This window comes from Boleophthalmus pectinirostris, unplaced genomic scaffold, assembly GCF_026225935.1.
Source record: "Boleophthalmus pectinirostris isolate CB_2022bp ecotype Guang Dong unplaced genomic scaffold, ASM2622593v1 HiC_scaffold_10, whole genome shotgun sequence".
NCBI lineage: Eukaryota > Metazoa > Chordata > Actinopteri > Gobiiformes > Gobiidae > Boleophthalmus > Boleophthalmus pectinirostris.
In genome coordinates, this window is record NW_026570971.1 from 8,795,789 (window position 1) to 8,815,666 (window position 19,878).

A 19,878-nucleotide genomic window follows, 5' to 3' on the forward strand; every position below is an offset into this window, starting at 1 on the left:
CATTAAAGTGTCCCGCATGCACACCAGAGGACACGATGACGTCAACCGCAGGGAGCGTGCTCTGTGTTTACGGAAGTTGTCCAAACATGGACGCGAGCATTGAGCACCTGGAGATTTTAAAGTTCCTCTCGTACCGGAGCCAGAACATGAACAACTTACTTGTTTTAAGGAGGAGATTGAGAAGGAGAAGGACGAGGTTTTTGGTCGTGGTGTTTTGTGGGGCAGCAGCAGCGACGTCCGTTGAAAGGAACGTGTGGATGTGGAGACGGAGCCAAGAGTGGTGAGTGGTGATGTGCTTCACTTCAGTGACACGGAGTTCATTAACAATTTTTGCCTACTTCAGCGCAGAATAGTGACGTTTGTGGCTTGTTGATAATGTGTAGGTGGATGAATGCACTTTGGCCGTTCAGACTGAAGTCGCATGTCAAAAGATCAGATATGTATCAGTTTCAGGAGCACATATCCAAGTGGCCTGGGTCACATTTGAAAAAATCGGATCTGTGTCGTTCAGACTGTCATTAAAAGATCAGATACAGGTCACATAGAGGCCAAAAAATCGGATTTGAGTCACTTCAGGCAGCAGCTTGCTTTATAAACCTCGTCCTTTGGAAGCAGAGTCAAAGGGATGTGAACACTCAGAGATCACACTATGTTTACTTTTTTTATTTATTTATTTAATTTATTTATTTCGGTCACAGGTATGTTTTGACATTATTCATATTTAACATACACTGACCAAAAAGGTGCAGGCTGAAGCATAAACTTATTCTGCCTTTACCCTTTATTCCTTTATCAGAGCGTCATCTTGACACCAGTTCATCTTCATAAATACAGCGAGAGGAAACGAACAAATCAGAAACAGTACAACAAAGTACTACAGTTCAAACTAAGTGTCATATTTCATGTATCTGTCCAGAGTTAAACATTTAAACTTCTTTATAAAGTGAAAGAGACTGGTGCACAATTTTCGGTTTTCTGTACTTGTTGCAGAGCTCCACCCCTTTAACAGATTTACAAAATTTCATAATGTTTGTTCCGATTTTCTTTTTGATAAACCGTACCTCTGAGCTCATATTGTTGACTTTTCAAATCCCCCTGGGCCCGTATCACTGATTGTAAATAATCTTCTCCTGCTTAAGACATTCGATTTATCTCCAGACTTTTGCTTCCACCCTTTCTTGGACAAGCTGAAAACTTCTACAACAGTGTGTTTACTGCAGCACAGCGCTTGGGGACCCATCTCCAGATCTTCAGCTCGTCCTGGTCAGATCTACCTTCGCTGAAAGATTTGTTCTGTGGGGCATGTTTTGGGTTGATGTAGGAAACTGGAACATCCGGAGGAAACCCACCCAGACACAGGGAGAACATGCAAACTCCACACAGGAAGCCCGAGGTGACCCAGGAACTGAACCCGGAAACATTTAAAACATTTGCATCCGTCTTAAATTTTATGTTACAGTTTATTTGCTCATGTAAAAGAGGGGCACGTAACCTGTAATGTTACACAGTGTGGCTTTAAATTCACACATTTCACGACTCAGCATCAATCTTTTAAGAGTAGAGCACAGGGATGTAACGATATCAAAATCTCTCGGTATGATATTTTCACAATATATATCTCCACAGGACGATATTTATTGGGATACAGTCCAAAGAACCTATGATTTCACAGTAGTCTGCACTGAAGTGGAGCAAAGCATCATGGTCTATGTAGTTCCCTCTGTTTTTTTGTTTTTTTTGAGCTATTGCTGCACCAAAACTCTTAATTTAAGCAAACAGACTTGTATTTCTATATATTGTGATGGTCCACGATATTATTGTGAGAACTTTGACGATTCGATATCACAATATTTCGGTTACAATTACATCCCTAGTAGAGTACATATTTTTTAGAAACCAGAGGAGTCGATGTTGATATTTTGACTCCATGACATGGGGCCATATTCTGACGTTCATGTAATTTCAAATGGCTCTAAACTCTGCTGCTGCTGCCAAAACAGAGCACGGCTATACAGAAAAGAAAAGCAGACAGTGGTGACGAGCAACTGAGACGGAGCTCCGGAGCACGTCTCGTTCTTTCTGAAACAAATTGCTCTGAAGCGCTGCCTCGGAGCTCGTCTCGCAGCAGCTGCTCACGTGACCAAAGCGTCCAAGTGTCGGTCCCTCCCCCTACTGCTTCTCTCTGCGTGTTAATTCTTCAGTGTATCGAAGCATTTCATTGGCTCGGCGAATGTTCCGCTCTGTGATTGGTTCAGAGCTTCAGAGTGTTCAGCGCACTTCTGTGGTTTGACAAGCGCTAAACTGCTACAGTATAAAAGATGCACCAATATTTCTTAAAAATGTAGTGTAGTGAGGAGTATTGTGTGACGTTAGTGGTGATTTTGGTGACTTTTGGCATTTGTTTCTTTTTTGATGGCATCTACAGGTGGAAAAAAGCGATCCATGGTTTGGGATCACTTTGATCTAATTCCACCTAACAAGGTGTTACCTGTTTTCTTATTTACAGCTGCTATTTATGTTGCTCTTTACACATTATTTAAAATCATCATTATTATTGTTGTTCTTAGGTACGGTGTCGCTCTGCACACAAGTATTGTCTTACACTAACAATACTTCATCGATGCTGAGACACCTGCGTGCCAATGGTTAAATTTGTCCACTAGAGGTCAGTGTTTCTTCAAGGCCTCAGACACGTCGAACCATTTGAGACGATATTGCAACTGAAGTGTCAATGCTTCACGAGGCTCCATTCGCCCGTCACTAGTACACAGCAATGAGCAAAATCCCCCCGGCCGCCCGCCTCTTACCCAGGATGCTGGCCTTGCCCAGACTGGTGATGGACTCCCCGTAGTGTCTGCGCGGGAGCACGGGGGACGTGCTGGGGCTGGGGATGCTGTCTGTGTCTGACGTGGGCTCCTTCACCGGCGTGAGGAAGGTGGGCCTCAGCTCGTCGTACGGGGTGGGGTTTGTGGCGCTGCACCTAAAGGACACGGACACATGAGACCTGAGCAGAAGATGTGAGGCAAGAGTACGGTTTCAATCCACTGGTCACTAGGGCTGGGTGTCATTAAGAAGTTGTCCATACAATACATAGCTCGATATAGTGCACTTTCGATACGCTATATATATATATATATATATTTCAAATCGATTCGATACGGTTCAATAAAAAATAATGGCTAAGGGTCTGTTTACATGAGAACAAAATATTTTACCGTAAGTGCCTTTCTTTTAGACGGTAATGGCGTTTTTGGGGTTTAAAAATGCAAATATCTGAAACCAACCTTTAGAGTGGAAAAGTTGAATACACTCCACCGTCGTGTTTCCGTCTACACTGATCTGCTCCCGTCGCGTACACGTTTTCGTCACATACATCACCACCTAGTCTCACCACCGAGCCGCCTGGCATGCATACCCAGTCAAATTCAACACACTTCTGCGTCACCGTATGCACGCAGATTTCCTCATGAAAAACACTCGTCTAAACGTGGAATAAAAGTGAAGACGCGACACAACTTTTGCGTATTCTGTTCAGACCGTCATCATATAAACTTAGTCTAAATCATGTGATGCTAAAAGTCTTTGTTAAACCACTTCTTGTGCAAAGTTCATATGAAACACAAACATTTTCATCATCAGAAGAGTGAAAATGTCAAAATGTGTCACACAAACGAGTTTCCTTTCTCTAAACAAGCAACAAAACTGTAGCGCTGTAACTAAATCATTTAGTAAAATATACCAAAAAAATACTGCCTTGGCGATATATCAATAGAGCAGCCCACGATATTAATACTGTATCATGACATTAAACGATAAGATATATTATATTTTGAAATTTTTGCACACTCTTACCTGTTACCTGGAGATTTTGGCAGATTTGACGTATTACTGTTTTATTTTAATGTCCTGTAGCTGCTGCGAAAATGTCACTTTTTGCTACAGTTTGCTTTAAAAGTGTCTGCAAACTACTACTACAAAATACTCACCAGTGGATTTGCACAGGAGATATATTGCTGTAGTGTTTGAGAATGAGGGGCTCCAATCTATAGGCCTGGAACATATGAGAGAAAAATTAGGACCTGGGGATGGGGTTGAAAATCTGCAGTATTGATATATCTCAGAAATATGCTGGTACGATGGCATCTCTCCATGTCACTGTCAATGAACAGAACTACATTCAAACATGAGCTGGTCAATATTTAAAGAGATAAATGTAAAGCCTTTTTGACACTCCCACGCACAGAATATAAATTGTCCTTTATACACATGCATTTTTACTGTCTGTTTGTCATATCAGTTTCAATTAATTCCAATTTTTTTTTGTTTTCGTAAGTGTTGAATAACTAAATCAAACAAACACTAATATGAAATTTTTTTTCAAGGCACCAACTGTCTAGGTTTGTCTGTGTATTTGAACAAACAACATATAACATACTTGGAGTGTTTTGTTTCATTCACACATGTTTAACACACAAACTCTGCATATTTAGGTGTTCTTCTCTTAAACGGAAAGCACTCGGTTCCACCTTGTGATGTCAAGTGGTCATACAGGAAGTGCTCCACCGTGTTTTTAAACTCCACACACCTTCACTAGAATCATTTGGATGATTTCAGCCCTGGAAGTGACCATCTCTACTGAAGATAAAGGGAGCTGTTAACTTGAAAACCACCGCTTCATGACATCGCAAGGTGGAATAGAGCATTTTGAGCTTTGGAAATGTAGACAGACGATGTGTGAACGCAACAAGACAACTCCAGGTCTGTTTTTGAGGAGGTAACAACATTACAACGAGGCTTAAAGCTCATAAGAGTCAATTGTGTGTAATATAGGACCTTAAAAAAAATAAGACTTCTTAATTCTTGTCAATATTACCCACCCCTACGTATTACAGTCATAACTTTAAGAGATTCAAATAACATATCATCCCTTAAAAGTGCATCAGAAACACAGGGAAGCAAGTACACAGTGAAACTTTAACTATATAAATGTTTTTTTTGTTTGTTTTTTTTTTCTCCTGTTTATGCCAGGTCAGAAATATAAAAAAGTGGATAACAGAAAAAGGGTGAGACCACAGACAGAAAAGCGGCGTGTAATTCAGACGCCCTGTCGTGTCGTGTGTGTGTGAGACTGACCACGGGGTCGGTGGGGTGGAAGACGTTGAAGAGGCGGCTGCAGATGGACGTGGGCAGGATGTGGTCCTGGTGTCCGCTGGCCCCGGGACGAATCCCTCTGAGGGCCAGGAACACGGCCAGAGGAGAGCCCATGCAGAAGAAGTTCTCTATCTGCGCACACAAGAGCAAACGCCGAGCTGTGACATGACGCGTGGTTTTATCGAACCTCAGTCAGGTTTTTTTGTAGCTGTTGAAGAGGATTTTTTTTTCTACAGTTGAAATCTTATCGTGGAACAGAATTATACTAAATTGAATACATAAAAATAGAAATGGGACACACACTATGAGTTAAAAGTTTGGACACACCCTTTCATTCAATGCTGCTTTTCTTTAAGTTTAATACTTTTTACATTTTCTATACACATACAAAATATATATACAAATAAGAGGCAAAATATATGGAATTATGCAGCTAAAAAAAAAAGCGAATTAAAGTGAACTCAGCTAAATATTGTATTTTATTATACTAAAATCCTCAAAATATCCACCCTTTGCTTTGTTGACAGCTCTGCAAACCCTCTGCTTCTCTCAGTGAAGCTTTAGAATGAAGTCTCCTGAAATAGTTTTCACTAACGCACGTGTAAGGCATTTCAGGGTAAAGCAATGAGAAGTGTAAAGCAGAAATCAAAGCAAAGGGTCGGTAATCTGAATTAAAGTTACCATATCATACCATTCCAACCTTTATTTATAAAGCACTTTAAATCTTTACAGTTGGCCAAAGTGCTGTACACAAACACAGAATAGACGAGGACAATCGCAGTCGAATAAAATACACAATACAACTGCTAAAAACATAGAAACCAGTAAGATAGTCAATAACAAGAAACATACATGTAACTTGTTAAAAGAAAGTGAAAAAAGATTTGAGTTTTTAGGAGTGATTTATAAACCGCGGAGCAGAGCAGCGACAGAAAACACACCGTCCCCACGAGGTTTACGTTTAGTTTTTGGGACGGTTAATTCAGGTTTGGAGTTATTTAGAGTGTATTTTTGTTTACTACATCCCGTATGTGTTCATTCATAGTTTTGGCGGCTTCGGCGAGAATCTACAACGAAAATAATCACGGAAATAAACGTGACATTTGAGCAAACAATGTGACCCTTTGAATCCTGTGCACCATTAATTATTCTGAGCTTTTCTTTTTTTGCATGCAATTCCACTCAGGAAATGAAATGCCTCTGCCCTTTCCTGTGCACTACAAATGCGTCTTTTGTTCATCCAGACTCAGAGTAGTCCCCTGAAGCTCCGAGTGAAGGCGTCCTCTTACCTTAAACTTGAGAGCTGGACGTGCGGAGGGTCTGCTGGCCTCCAGGTCGATGAGCTGCGTTTCCAACTCTCTCAACCTGATCATTACAAAGACAAAACCATTACAGCACCTCTCCGGGCACTCACCACTACAATCTATTCTAGGCAGTCTGGGAATCTAAAGTGGCACCGTGCTGCGAGAAAGTTTAAAAAGGCTGGATCATCAACAACATTTTAAACAATATAACATCATTAACATCTGTCATTTTGAAACCAACTTCCCAAGACATTTTATCTAATGTACCGTATTTTCCGCACTATTAGGCGCTCTGAATTATAAGGCGCATTGTCATTAAATGGTCTATTTTCCAACTTTTTTCACAAATAAACCGCACTGGACTTTAAATGAAACACAACAGCTGGATGGGTCGGTCGGACTTTGTTCGGCGCGTTCACGGTGACTCAGTTGTTCAGTTGCGTCTAGAAGTGGCACATTGCACTCGCTTTTTCGGTTCACGGTGCGTTTTATAATCCAGGGCGCCTAATAGTGCAGAAAATAAGGTAAACTACTGCAGGACACCGGGAGACACCAGGTCAAACCGAGCAGCTTGTATCTGTCGCAGTAAGAGCCAGTTTCACCTGCAAGCGACAGTGATGGACCTTTAACCCCACTAAAACTGAAACATGTGGCTTCAGAAATTGATTATGAAATACAACGTCTAGACAGATCATTTATTTAAATTTGTGAAATAATCAAATAATACAAGATTGTCCTAGAAACCTTAAAACAGTAGTATGTTACGTTCTAAAGATGAATCAACAATGTGATAAATCAAATGTCACTCGATTTACAGCACTAGATAGGGTAATAGGGTCAATTTTGGGTGGTATTATGGCATTTTATTTGAATTTCCCAGTTTGTATTATCTGTATTATCAATATTAGTACCTCTTCCTGGTGATCTTGATCTGCTCCAGCACGTGCCTCTCCTCGTAGGACATCCAGCGCTGGTCCAGCTCCTCCTCCATGCAGCGGCTCTCCTGCAGGCAGAAGCGCACGGGGTCCCAGCCGGTCATGATGTCGTAGGTGATGACGCAGCCCAGAGAGTGAGACACCACAGACACCTTCCCCCCGCGCTCCTCAAAGTCCGGGTTCCTCGAGCAGAACAGGCTGTACAGTCGGTTCAGCTCCTGCGTCAGCCCTTTGGTGATCTGTGACGAACAAAAAAAAACAAACAAAAGCAGGTTTAGGGAAGGAAAATGCAGGAGGATACGGCTGAGTTCTTCTCTTCTTCTCCACTTTGTGATGTCATGTGGTAAAACAGGAAGTGCCCCACTGTCTCTACTGAACTAAAGGTAAAAAAAAGATAGATGTTAACTTCAAAACTACCGCTTCATGACATCACAAGGTGGAACAGAGCATTTTGAGCTTTAGAGATGGAGACAGACTAATAATGCAGGATTACTCAAACATACGTGAATGAAACAAAACACAACTCAAAGTCTGTTTGTGATGATTTTAACATGACTAAAAGCTCACAAGAGTCAGTTTCGTGTAATATTGGACCTTTAAAATAATTATAAGCACATTTTGAGAAGTAACTGTTAACCACTAAATGATTTTCTAACACAGACAGTGGTGTTAAAGACAAGGTATTATGCTAAATCAACTTTTTGGAGCTTTTCTACATTATAACGTTTTGTCCTTCTCAAAAATGTATTATTTGTGGATGTGTGAGTAATCTTGTCATCTCTCATCGGCACTATATGACCCTTCCTTTCGTCGAATATAGTACTTACAAACTAACAAAAAGTTACATGGTGTCAAAAAAGGAATATCCTATTTCTGATTTCATCCACAACACTTTTCAAATATGAATGTGCAAAAATATCAAAATATCGCTATATTGTGTTATTTAAAGGGATGATACAGTATCAATATAGTGGGCTGCTGTATCGATATATCTCAGAGTATTTTTTGTAATATTTTACTAAATTATGTTGTTACATTGCTACAGTTTTGTGGCTTGCTCAGAGAAAGGTGCCTCGTTTGTGCGACACATTTGACATTTTCACTGTTTTGATGATTAAAATGTTTGTGCTTTATATTAACTTTGCACAAGAATTGGTTAAACAAAGACTTTTACTGTCACAGCCATGATTTAGCCTTTATTTTTTTATTGAACCATATCGAATCGATTTGAAATATATCATATCAAACCAAAAGCGCACTGTATCGAGATATGTATCGTATCGGCAACTTCTTAATGATCCCCAGCCCTAATCGCAAATATTCAAATTCTAGATGCCTTCGTTCACCATGATTCCACCTTTATTTGGTTAAAAAATGTATTTAAAGAAACCTCAATGTGCAATACAAATATACAATATACAAAAGTTGGCAAATCGAAAAAAATAATCGCTGACTAGTCCTGTACTAAAGTTATTGCAGCCTGTAATGTTTGCGTTGCGAAAAATGGGTTGGGTCCAGTGGACATGACAAATTTAAAATCGAGCTGAAGCGCAGGTTAGAATTCCACAGCAGAACTGACCTTTTCACTGTCAAAATAGATCCGTTTTGTTCTGTTTTCCGGCTAAAATCACTGCATTACCCAGGCCTAACCACGTGACACTGAAACTGGCACATACTTCTGCGTCTCGTCTGCGCTTGCACAAATTGGCACAGTTTGTTTGCGCAAAGCGGAGGTGTTATTCCATCACAAAGGCGCGACTGTTGTCAGACGAAACCACTTTAAGCCACACAGCGAGATTAATAAGGGGAATTTGTGGAGCAATTCCCCGTTACGAAAAAAGGATAAGGTCTGTGGATTTTCAGTTTCTTAATAAACGTAATAAATCGCCCATAGAGTTAAACAAAAACCCGAGCACTTCATGTGAAATTAAGATATCAAATTCAACAATGGAAACAATCAAAGAGCCTGTATTAAGGGTAAAAGGTTAAAAAGTCCACAAATGTTTAATCTGATTATTATTTGTGTAACATTGCGGCTACATTAATCTTGTGTCTTAAAGTCCATTCAGCTGAAAACACTCACGCCTTTGTGTTTTGTGCTAGTTTTTATTTCATGTGAATAGGCCTGATAATTACAGTTATTAAAAGCCCCATAACCTGATTTTATAAAATTTATTTAAGCAAAATGAGTCTTGTTCCAGAACAGATATATTGTATAAGCAGCTCTTGAGGTCAAAATAAGTCGGCACCTAATTTTCAAGTGCTGGTCCGATAATCAGGAAGAGTGTGTTAGCATGCTGGTTGTTCTTGGCTGTGAAAACTCCGCTCTGGTCTGCGCTTATTAATAATTAGGCTGTTCTGAATGTATAAGGTAAGCGAGGGATATCTTTGGACCACTGCAAACCGTTTAATATGAACTAGTTCTGTTTTTCACGTTTTTAAGAGCGTAAAAATAAGGTACAGAACAAAACAATCTGCTTTTTAAGGATAATCATCAAAAATAGAGGTAGTGTGGAATTTAAAGGGGGGAAACCTGAAATCCAGACTGACCTCGTCCCGATACAAAGGACTGTTGTAATACATGATGTCCATGGCACTGCTGTTGAGGAGGTCCCTCAGGCCTCGCACTTTGTCTGGAGTGATGGTTTCCACTGTGTCTGCACAAGCAAGAATAAAATCAAATAAAATCAGGGAGTCTCAAAAGGATAAATTTAAGACACAAAACAGACATTTGTGCAATAATGGGTTTGTCAGAGAAAGAAAAAAAGCTCTACACATCTACAGCGCTTACAGTAAGAAAACAGGTTCACTGAAATCAGGCGATGCATCTTTAAGTTAAAATAGATCTATAGAGTTAAGTGTGATGCCATTTAAAACAATGAACATGTTACAATTTCCTCTGTTTTTAGAGAGGAATCTCATCTTACAAAGAAAGTGCAGTTGTTTAAAGCCAACAAGGGAGGTGAGGTAAGAAGCTAGACAAGACTAAGATAGTGTAGGGAGTGGTAATCCTTTGTTATGCTAAATTATGACTACAATATTTACATATTTGATAACATTTTTTGGTTAAACACTTTTGAAAGTAACAAGCTCTTGTTTGACGAATAAGGAACAAAAACAAAACTAGAAATTAACTGTGAAGTTTCTGGTTAAACTCGGATGTGACATCATCATTGATTGATATTTAGTTTAGCCTAATCACCTGACTAAATAAACTATTAGCTTGAAAAATAATGGTTCAATCTCAAGCTTTAGGTGGCTTTACATGCAGACATAGTGACTCGTGTGTAATCATCCCTGTGCTCGTGAGTGCACTCACCTCCGTCCAGACTGAGTTTGGAGCGCCACTCCACAGGCAGGAACTCCACGTGCTCGTCATTGTGCCCGGGGAAGTGCTTCTCCTCCATCTTCCTCACTCCTTCCCTCAGCCTGCACAGCCACAGGGAAATTATATTAGGAAAACTGCCTGTGGTATTTAACATTTGAACTATTGAAAATGAAACAAATTAATTTAACTTAAAAAACTATTTAAGCAACATGACCGGCATGCTAATTAGAACACAGTAATTAATATACTTCAATAGAAGAAATGCAATAGAACAAATCTAGTGATGATTTATGGACTTAAAACTGGGCAGGTGACCTCTGGATTTCTACCTGTGATGTAACAATCTGGGGAAAAATGAAGAGAGATTTATGATTTATGAGGCAAGACAATCCTGTAAACATGATTTATGAAACAAGCGTGAATGAAGCTAAATACAACTCCAACTATATTTTTGACGAGGGAACATTATATTAAAATAAGAATGATCAGTTTAGTCTAATATAAATGTCTTTGTATGTCGACACACGTGTGCAGAATGTCACCAGACCAGCAGCCTGTTAGGACCCGTTTACAGCAGCACACAGAGTTTGCCTCTCAGACCTGCTGTCACGAGCAGAGGGATGACTGCTTCATTTGTGCTCAGTGATGCAGCAGCTTCAGCCATGCAGCAAAAGCACCATTAGCTGCACTGCTGCAGTTTGTAAAGTCTGTGAGGAGCATACACAGAGGAGAGAGACGAGAGAAGAGAGGACAGAGGATAGAGGATAGAGGAGAGGGCTGGGCTGGGACAGGGAGGAGGAGAGGAGCTTTGAGGAGTGTGCACTGAGGACAGGACCTGCAAACACTCTGCACATTTAGACAAGCTGCAGAGAGGATAGAGCTTTTAGAGAGCTGCATTTAAACTGCTACACACGAATGCATTAGACTTACTTAGACTATCATTTCACAGTCACAAAATGACAGATATTTTAAAGCAAATGCATTCATCTCAATTAGGGCTGTACAATTATGGACAAACTAATAATCACAATGTTTGACAGTAAAGATTCATCTAAATAATCAATAATTGCAATTGTGTTTTGATAATCGTAATTGCTTTATAAACAGTAGACTGCAAAACGTGTGATAAAGCATGTTTTTATCACAAAGACAGCATCATTATTAAAGCAAAATGGCCAAATAAACCACTTTATTTCAAAAATTTCTCTAGAAGCCAGTCACATCATATTTCAGCGCCTTTCAAAAATGAAACTTTAAAAAGTGTTTGAATAATAGACTAAAAATAAAACTTGTTAATAATTGTTGGTCGCAGCTTTAGTTGGTGTGATGCGATTATCTGCACAGAAAGTCTGGTGCACGAGAGACCCAACAGACACATGTCTCAATTATGTGTTAACTGATCATTTGAATCGCCCTAATTTGATTTTATTCTTTGCTTTTGCCCCCAGTCGGCTGAAAATAAACAATAGTTTAAAGATCCACTGTGCAACTATTCTTGTAGAGGGTCCGCCACCTGCTTGAATCCATGTGCTTTTTTTTTTTTTTTTTTCCAGAAATGTTCTACAATATGGCATTTAATTTATCTCCATGGAGACAAGCTGGTCACATCAGCAGACCAAGTTACACGTCAGATCTGTGGAGAAGTGAACCCTCTCACAGAAATGTTTTTTCAGTAATTTGGAGAAATAAAAGTACCTGTAATTTAGTAAATATACATACCGTATTTTCCAGGCTATTAGGTGCTCTGGATTATAAGGCGCACTGTCATTAAATGGTTTATTTTCAAACTTTTCTCACAAATAAACCGCACTGGACTTTAAAGGAAACACAACAGTTGGATGGGTCAGTGGTTTTGTTTGTTTGGTGCGTTCACGGTGCCTCTGGGCTTTGTTCAGTTGTGGCGTGTAGGGAGGGTGCTGTCTGGGGCTGCTGGATTGTCGGCGTGTTCGCAGTGACTCAGTTGTTCAGTTGTGTTTAGAAGTGCCACATTGCACTCGCTTTTTCGGTTCGTTCCTCCGTTCCGTTCCTCCGTTCCGTTCCTCGTCGGCGTGGAGTGATGAGTGTGTCTGTGGGTGTTTTTCGCTGCGCGGTCGTTGTCTGCTCCGTGTGTGTTTGCGTGCGCTGCGACTTTGTAGTTTATTGAAGTCGTGCTGGGACACCTGAGTGGATTCGTGTATGGGGCGCTCTGGATTGCAGGGCACGCGGTGGTTTTTTGATGCAGTTAGAGGCTTAAGAGAGCGTCTAATAACCCGGAAAACATGCTATACTTGTTTAACGCCATACTGTGGAATCTCCATGTAGACAAGCAGTTGGCCGACCTTCCACCAGAAAAGTTACACAGTGCACCTTTAATACAGACAACGTAATATCCCGACCACTGAAGTAAAAACAATATGCTCTGTGCCCAGCAAACACACTGTCAAATTGTGCGAATGTGTTTTTTGCCGAGTCGTGCTAAACTGAATAAATATTTAAAGCAAAAGCAGCGAACAGGGAGCAGTGGGCGGATGTCACAACATGTTAAAAAGGTACACAAACAAAATGAATACTTGAGCGGAGGACACACCTGTGTTTAGAAAGAGAGATGTCTGTGTCTCAGTGATGACGCTGGTGCAAATTTTGAGGCATAATAAATATCACAACATCGCCACAAAAAGTTTAGTCTTTATTTTAATGAATTTGAACTTGAATAGGTGGTTTATTTACTGTTTTGTGATTTTAATAAAGGTGACTCCTAATGGTATATCTGTTGTGTTCAGTCTGTGATAAGTTTAAGTCAGTTGAGTACAAGGTCTCCCTCCTCACTCACCAATGCATCCACGGTCACTCCCCCCAGTACCTTAAGGAACTCCTCACTCCCCAGACCCCCTCACGCTCCCTCCACTCTGCAGCCACCAACACTCTCCAAACCCCCAGAACCAAACTTTGCACCATGGGAGATCGGGCCTTCTCCTCTGCTGCTCCAAGGCTTTGGAATGCCTCTCCCCGACCACCTGAGAGCCCCACAATCTATTTCTGTTTTTAAACAAAATCTTAAAACATACCTTTTTACTAAAGCCTTTTGTTAATTGTATTTTATTCTTGTTTTATCTTATAAATTCCTGCACTGGTTTTAGCTTGATCCACTGTTTCTGATGCACCTTTTTACTCATTGTTTTTACCTGTAGCACTTTGAGATTATTTTATGTAAAGTGCAATATAAATAAAATGTATTATTATTATTATTATTAAGTCAGTTGGAGCTCGCAGACGGTCCCTGGGTGACGGTCCGTGGCCTTGGCGTGGCTAATCCGGAGGGAGGAGGGGCGCATCAGCTGGGCGGGTTCGTCTTTGTGGTCGGACCTTTGTCGGGGGGGGCGGCGCGTGGAGCTCGCAGCGGCTGTAGTAGTGAAAGGTGATGACGCGGCGTATGTTTACATAGAGTCTACGCGCCGAGCAGCGGAGCGTATTGGAGTTAAAGTGGGATGTTAGCTTTGTGCTGACGTCGCGCTGCTCAAAGACGGCAAACACAGCTGGTAGCTCAGGAATGACCCATAAAATGTACAGCTATAGGGTTCTCGCAACATAAGCATCCATTTGGTAATAAAAGAAGCGGAAATTATAGTATTTTTAACCAAACTATGAGTAATTCCACATTTTTTATCCTAATATAATGTTTTACTTTCAACAGTAGTACATATAGATTGATTCATTTTGTTATAATTTATATGTATTTTAGGATAAAGTAAACACTCGGGTAGAACTCCCTGATGAAAACATTGTAGTGTATTTGTGTTCTATTTTGCATCATTCACGCTTTCAGAAGTTTCAGAAGTTCATTTCCCTCTGAGTTGCAGGAATTAAACTGTTTCAATTGTCCTCAGATTGTGGCGTCGCAGGTAAAGATCCAAAGACTTCCTGTGGTGTTTTAATCCCATCAAAGTCAAAATTTACAAAGCGAGAAAGTCATTATAATTTGAAAGGAAATGAAAGCTTTAAAAAACTCAGGTTCGGAACAACAACAATGGAAAAATGTGTTTCAATCAAAGGTGTCAGCTTATGAAACGGTCTAAAATCAAAGCTTCAAAATCTATTCAAGTGTTTAAAAGAAATGTCAAACACGATATGCTAAAAAGTACGAAGTATGAACTGCCCTTTTGTGTGAATTAACAAGTATTTAATATTGTGTATGTCATGTAAATAAGTTGCTTACAAATGTAGAAGGTGAAGTGTTGAAGTGTTGAAATGTTTTACTTTGTGTGATAAGAGAGCAGATATTACAAGTCTGTACTTCTTTCTGCTCCTTTTTATTCACGTTGATGTATGAAACATAATTATTTTGGATTCCTCTTTCATGAATGAAACTACTGCATTTTTCGGACTATAAGTCGTGCTTTTTTTTCATGGTTTGGGTGTTTCCTGCGACTTATACTCCGGTGCGACTTATAAATTAAAATTTTCAGACTGACAGCCGCGAGAGGCTCTAGTCTCGTGTGTCAGTATCTAGTACTACTATTACTCCTGTACCACTGTCACTTCACTCTACTGCGCATGCCTGCTGTAGATAAAGCCGTTGTTCTGCTGCAAATAATGAAATCTCCAGCCGAAAACAGGTAATTGAGCAACAGAGAGAAAGTTTAGAGTGAGCGAGAAACTTGTGAGGGACTGGTGGAAAGCGAGGATGTAGAACACAACTTCATGTAACTTTCCTGGAAGTCACTGGATGAATCGATAAATCCTGAACTTCAATAACAACTGAAACGATCCTGTCAGGATTCAGAAAGGCCGTAATAATTCTAACTGGAACTGATGCTGAGTCTGACGACAGCTACACAGAAGAGGAATGGCGCTCTGTTTACATCATGGATCTATGGTTTATCTCCGGAGGTCGCGCAGAAGTGACACCGAGGACGAAGAATTCAATGGATTTAGTGATTTGGAGTGAGATCGTGAGTTTCGTAAACTTATGTTCTGTTGTTTATGCTATAATTATCTGAATAATTGTTAATATGTTACGTTAACATATTAACAAATATTCAGTCTGTTGTTCTCTGTTCTGTTATTACTAGTACTTGCCTTTCAAGATAAAATGTCGGTTCCTGGTCTCTGATTTTATAAAGTACATTTCTCTGGTGCGACTTACATATGTTTTTTTCTTCTTCATTGCGCATTTTTTTAGCTGGTGCGACTTTTACTCTGGAGCGTCTTATAGTCCGGAAAATACAGTAATAAAAAAATGAAAACAAAAAAACAAGTCAGACTTGTTAGGAGCATTTCTGCTTTTAGTTTGCATTTATTACAACTGCATGCTTATATTACCATACCGGTCATGTTACTTAATGATTAGCTTTTGTTTATTTCCATGGTGATTCTTACTGCTGCCAGTAGAGGAAGTGCTACCACAAAATCCAGATGAGCGAGTACAGACTGATTCGAATAATGTGTGTTTTTAATACATGGAAATGCTTATTTCTTCATGAAAATGCTAAAAATACCCAAACTATTGAACAAAAGTGCAGTACCAAGCCACTCCCTCACTCACATTGCGGTGTTCTTGATAATCCGTCCCTGGTCCATCTTCTGTCCGATCCCGTGCACCACAAACACGATGTGAGTGGTCTGAGGGGGCCTGTCCTCCGGAGACGAGTCCTCCACAAAGCCCCGGTGCAGCCGCGTGCCACTGCTGGAGGCTACAACACACAATAAACAATACACAATACAAATTCAGGCCGGACTACATTTTTCTTTCTTGTTCCTTCAACGCAGGACAACAATATCACTGTAGAGTCTAATGGATTATATAACATTAGAATACAAAGCAATGATGAGGAAAAACAAGCACATTTTATCAGGAGGACTAAACCTGGAGCACTGAGAGACTGAAATATGAACTGCTAATCAAACACAATAATGAGATGTTTTATCAGAATGTGTTTGCACAGGTTTAAAGTACAGGTCCAGCAGGTTTTGTGCATTGTGTACTAAGAAAGCCCACGGCAGACTGGATATTTGCTTCTCTGATCAGAAAACTAAATGCAGACTTTTAGTGGTGCTCCGATCGATCGGCCGCAGAAAGGCAAAAATAATGTGGCAATCGGCAAAATGGAACGTTAAGAGAGACAAAAATTCAGATGATCGGCCTTAAAAATCCTGATCACAGCACCTCTACCGTCTTTATAACACACTTACTGCGAAAATTAAAACTGGGATTTTCTTTTTTTCAATTATTTATTTATTTTAGTGACTGTCTGAATAAATTTTTATAATTAGAGAATATTTACCACTAAAAATAACTATTATTATTGTTTATTCTGGGTCCGGTCAAGCAGTAATGGAGGGAAACGGGCAGATTTTTGACATTCAAATGTCTCTTATTCAGAAACTAGAGGGACTATTGAAATAAGTAAAGTATCAGAATGTAGGAAAGAGTTACACTCCAACAGGGTAAAGTTAAACCTGTGATATTCTTTCAAGTTGTTGACAAGAAATTTAAAAAACTCACGTCGCTAACGGAGGGAATGAAATATGCAGCACTTTTTGGGCAATAAATACAAACAGTGATAACTCTTGGTTCTCACTTACATATCCTTAACAAACTGGTTTGAATATTTGCTTCATATAGTTTTCTACCATATGGTACAAGATTAGGTTGAAAAAATTAACGGAGGGAAAATTGTGCAAACAAGTAGAAGGTGCAGGATTTTACATAATTTGTCACTTTTTTCTTCTGAACACTTTAATATTACTTCAAAATGAAAGGAAACTATTTCTATAAAATATGTCAGTCCTTCCAAGCAAATTTTAATCATTTTAAAAACATAAAAAAAAAAAAAATCATATACCTTCATCAACAGTTCAAAGATGGAATAACACAAGATATGATGAAATACATCCATTTATTTACATGATATTTCAGGTCTTTGAAAATTTGGGAAATAATTTTTGTTCCATGTTTCATACATGGTCTGTTTAAAACATATGTAACTTTAGAACCAAAAATGGTACAGAAAAAAGGTCAACAGTTTCATAAACTAGAGTACATATGTATCTGTTGAATACATTTTTATATCAGATGCATTAACTTGAATTTTTGGCCTTGCTGTTTACTTCTGCTTGACCGGGCCCTTCTGTTTTGATATCTGGATTTAACAATGCTCCTGTTATAAAAAGGTCTTTTCATATGTATTTTAGGCTCTGTATAATCCAGATAAATATTAAAATGATCAAAATACAACTACTACTCGGGCTCTAACAGTGATTGCAGAGGCTCTTTTTTAGGAGCTGTCGTCTGGTGCGTCTCTGGTCTGGGTCATGTGCCGTGTGGCAGGAGCCGCGGCATTTGCTCCGGTCAGGACAGCACTAAGGAGATTTAGGCTGTGTGGGGCTTTTGTGCGGCCGGAGATTTGAGAGATCCACTGCCAGCTCGGCTCTAATCTACTGCCATCGCACAGAGGCAGCCTACATGATCGCTTTATTAAAAAACACATCTACTCGCACACGGGGATGGGCCATATATCGGATCCAGTAACAACAAATATTGATTTTGTGGCTGCTCCATTCTCATATGTCGTGCCAGTATTGTCAGGTCTGTCTTTCTGGGCAGACCAAAGAAAGAATGCAACAGATGCTTTCATATCCCAGTTAATACATTTTATAATTTTTAATAGTAATTTGTGATCTTTACTTCAATTTAAGATAAACTGGTGGGAATGCTATGAAAGTTAAATGCAGTCGTCCCTCGCTATATCACCTTTCGCAGTCTCGCTGTTTTTTTTATGAACACGTATTGCGTATTAGTAATTACACACTTGTGGGTCAGGACTAAACCAGGTCTAAACCAGGACTAATCTTGGACTTAAGAGCGAGAACGCCGAGCAGTTTGTCCGGATCCGGAAGTGCGATCGGGCAATTGCCGGGCTTTCCTCCGTGAGATGCGGAGCTCTGCGTGGGTCCTTTCTCCTGTGGTCACCTCCCAGCCCGTCCTGACAGCGAGTCCTGGTTCAGTTCTGGGTTAGTCCTGGTTTAGTCCTGTTTTAGTCCTGGAATCAGTCCTGGTTTAGTCCTATTCAGTCCTGGAATCAGTCCTGTTTTAGTCCTGGAATCAGTCCTGGTTTAGTCCTCTTCAGTCCTGGAATCAGTCCTGTTTTAGTCCTGGAATCACTCCTGGTTTAGTCCTCTTCAGTCCTGGTTTAGTCCTCTTCAGTCCTGGAATCCTGTTTAGTCCTGGAATCAGTCCTGGTCCTGTTTAGTCCTGTCCTGTTCAGTCCTGGGTTAGTCCTGGCATAGGCAGTTTTGTTAAATTTAAGTTAAAGTTTGATAAATTAAATCTTGGGTTAACGGGCGGGCGTGGTGCTGTACTGTGCGGGTGCGGATCTCCAAAAATGGACCCATGCAGGACTCCATTACGGCATAAATAAATCTTCGGTTTGTTACATAAAGAACAACAGCAGCAATAAGTTTTATGAAGGATGCAAAAAGGGTCGTAATTGTCCTGTCTGAGAAAAGTGTATAAAGTGTGTGGTGAGGGGTTTTACAGACTTAAAACTGATATAATAAATGTAAAATATAAAGTTGACTACTTTGCGGGTTATTTTTAGAACGTAACCCCCGCGATAAACGAGGGACCACTGTATCGGTATCAGTAAATATTGGTTATCGGACACAGCAGCAATGAAAATACGTGATATCATCGGCTAAAAAAACCATACGGGCCCATCCCTACTGCACACAAAGCAAGAGAACAAGCCCTTCACGTGGGCGTTAGTGCAGTAACTCGCTCATGTTTTTGTAGATTTTATACAGTCGGACGTATAATCCACAGAACGGCCGTGATTATGATGATACCGACGTGCCCACCTCATTCTCTAACACCCGTGCTCATCTCAAACACTTATTCCATTAGGGGAAGTGCAGACCTGGAGCCTGTCCAAGCTCCTTTGGACATGACAAACCACTACCAACGCTTCGAGCAAACACGCTAATACTGCACTGGAGACCACATGGGACTAGATTTTTAATGAAATTTTATTGTAAAAAGTTAATTTAAACGGCCTGTACCTGTTTTCTTTCTTCATATAATTAAGTACAATTAAGTAAAAGCAACGTGTCTACAAGTATACGGCCTTTTATTATTGTGAGAAGTGTGGAAATACTGTATTATATTGGTATAGTACGCAAATAT

General features: G+C 40.0%; 1 protein-coding gene across 1 annotated transcript in view; it reads right to left on the reverse strand.

The window, feature by feature from the left end:
• Positions 1 to 19,878, reverse strand: part of ddhd1a (DDHD domain containing 1a) — a 61,743-nt gene that overhangs the window by 8,854 nt on the left and 33,011 nt on the right. Inside the window, exons 5-12 of the mRNA XM_055161790.1 lie at positions 16,240 to 16,387; positions 10,710 to 10,819; positions 9,941 to 10,047; positions 7,367 to 7,629; positions 6,441 to 6,516; positions 5,134 to 5,283; positions 3,987 to 4,051; positions 2,808 to 2,980 (exon numbers count right to left, since the gene is read on the reverse strand). Coding sequence (XP_055017765.1) covers positions 2,808 to 2,980; positions 3,987 to 4,051; positions 5,134 to 5,283; positions 6,441 to 6,516; positions 7,367 to 7,629; positions 9,941 to 10,047; positions 10,710 to 10,819; positions 16,240 to 16,387 — 1,092 coding nt within the window. The remainder of the gene's footprint in view (positions 1 to 2,807; positions 2,981 to 3,986; positions 4,052 to 5,133; positions 5,284 to 6,440; positions 6,517 to 7,366; positions 7,630 to 9,940; positions 10,048 to 10,709; positions 10,820 to 16,239; positions 16,388 to 19,878) is intronic.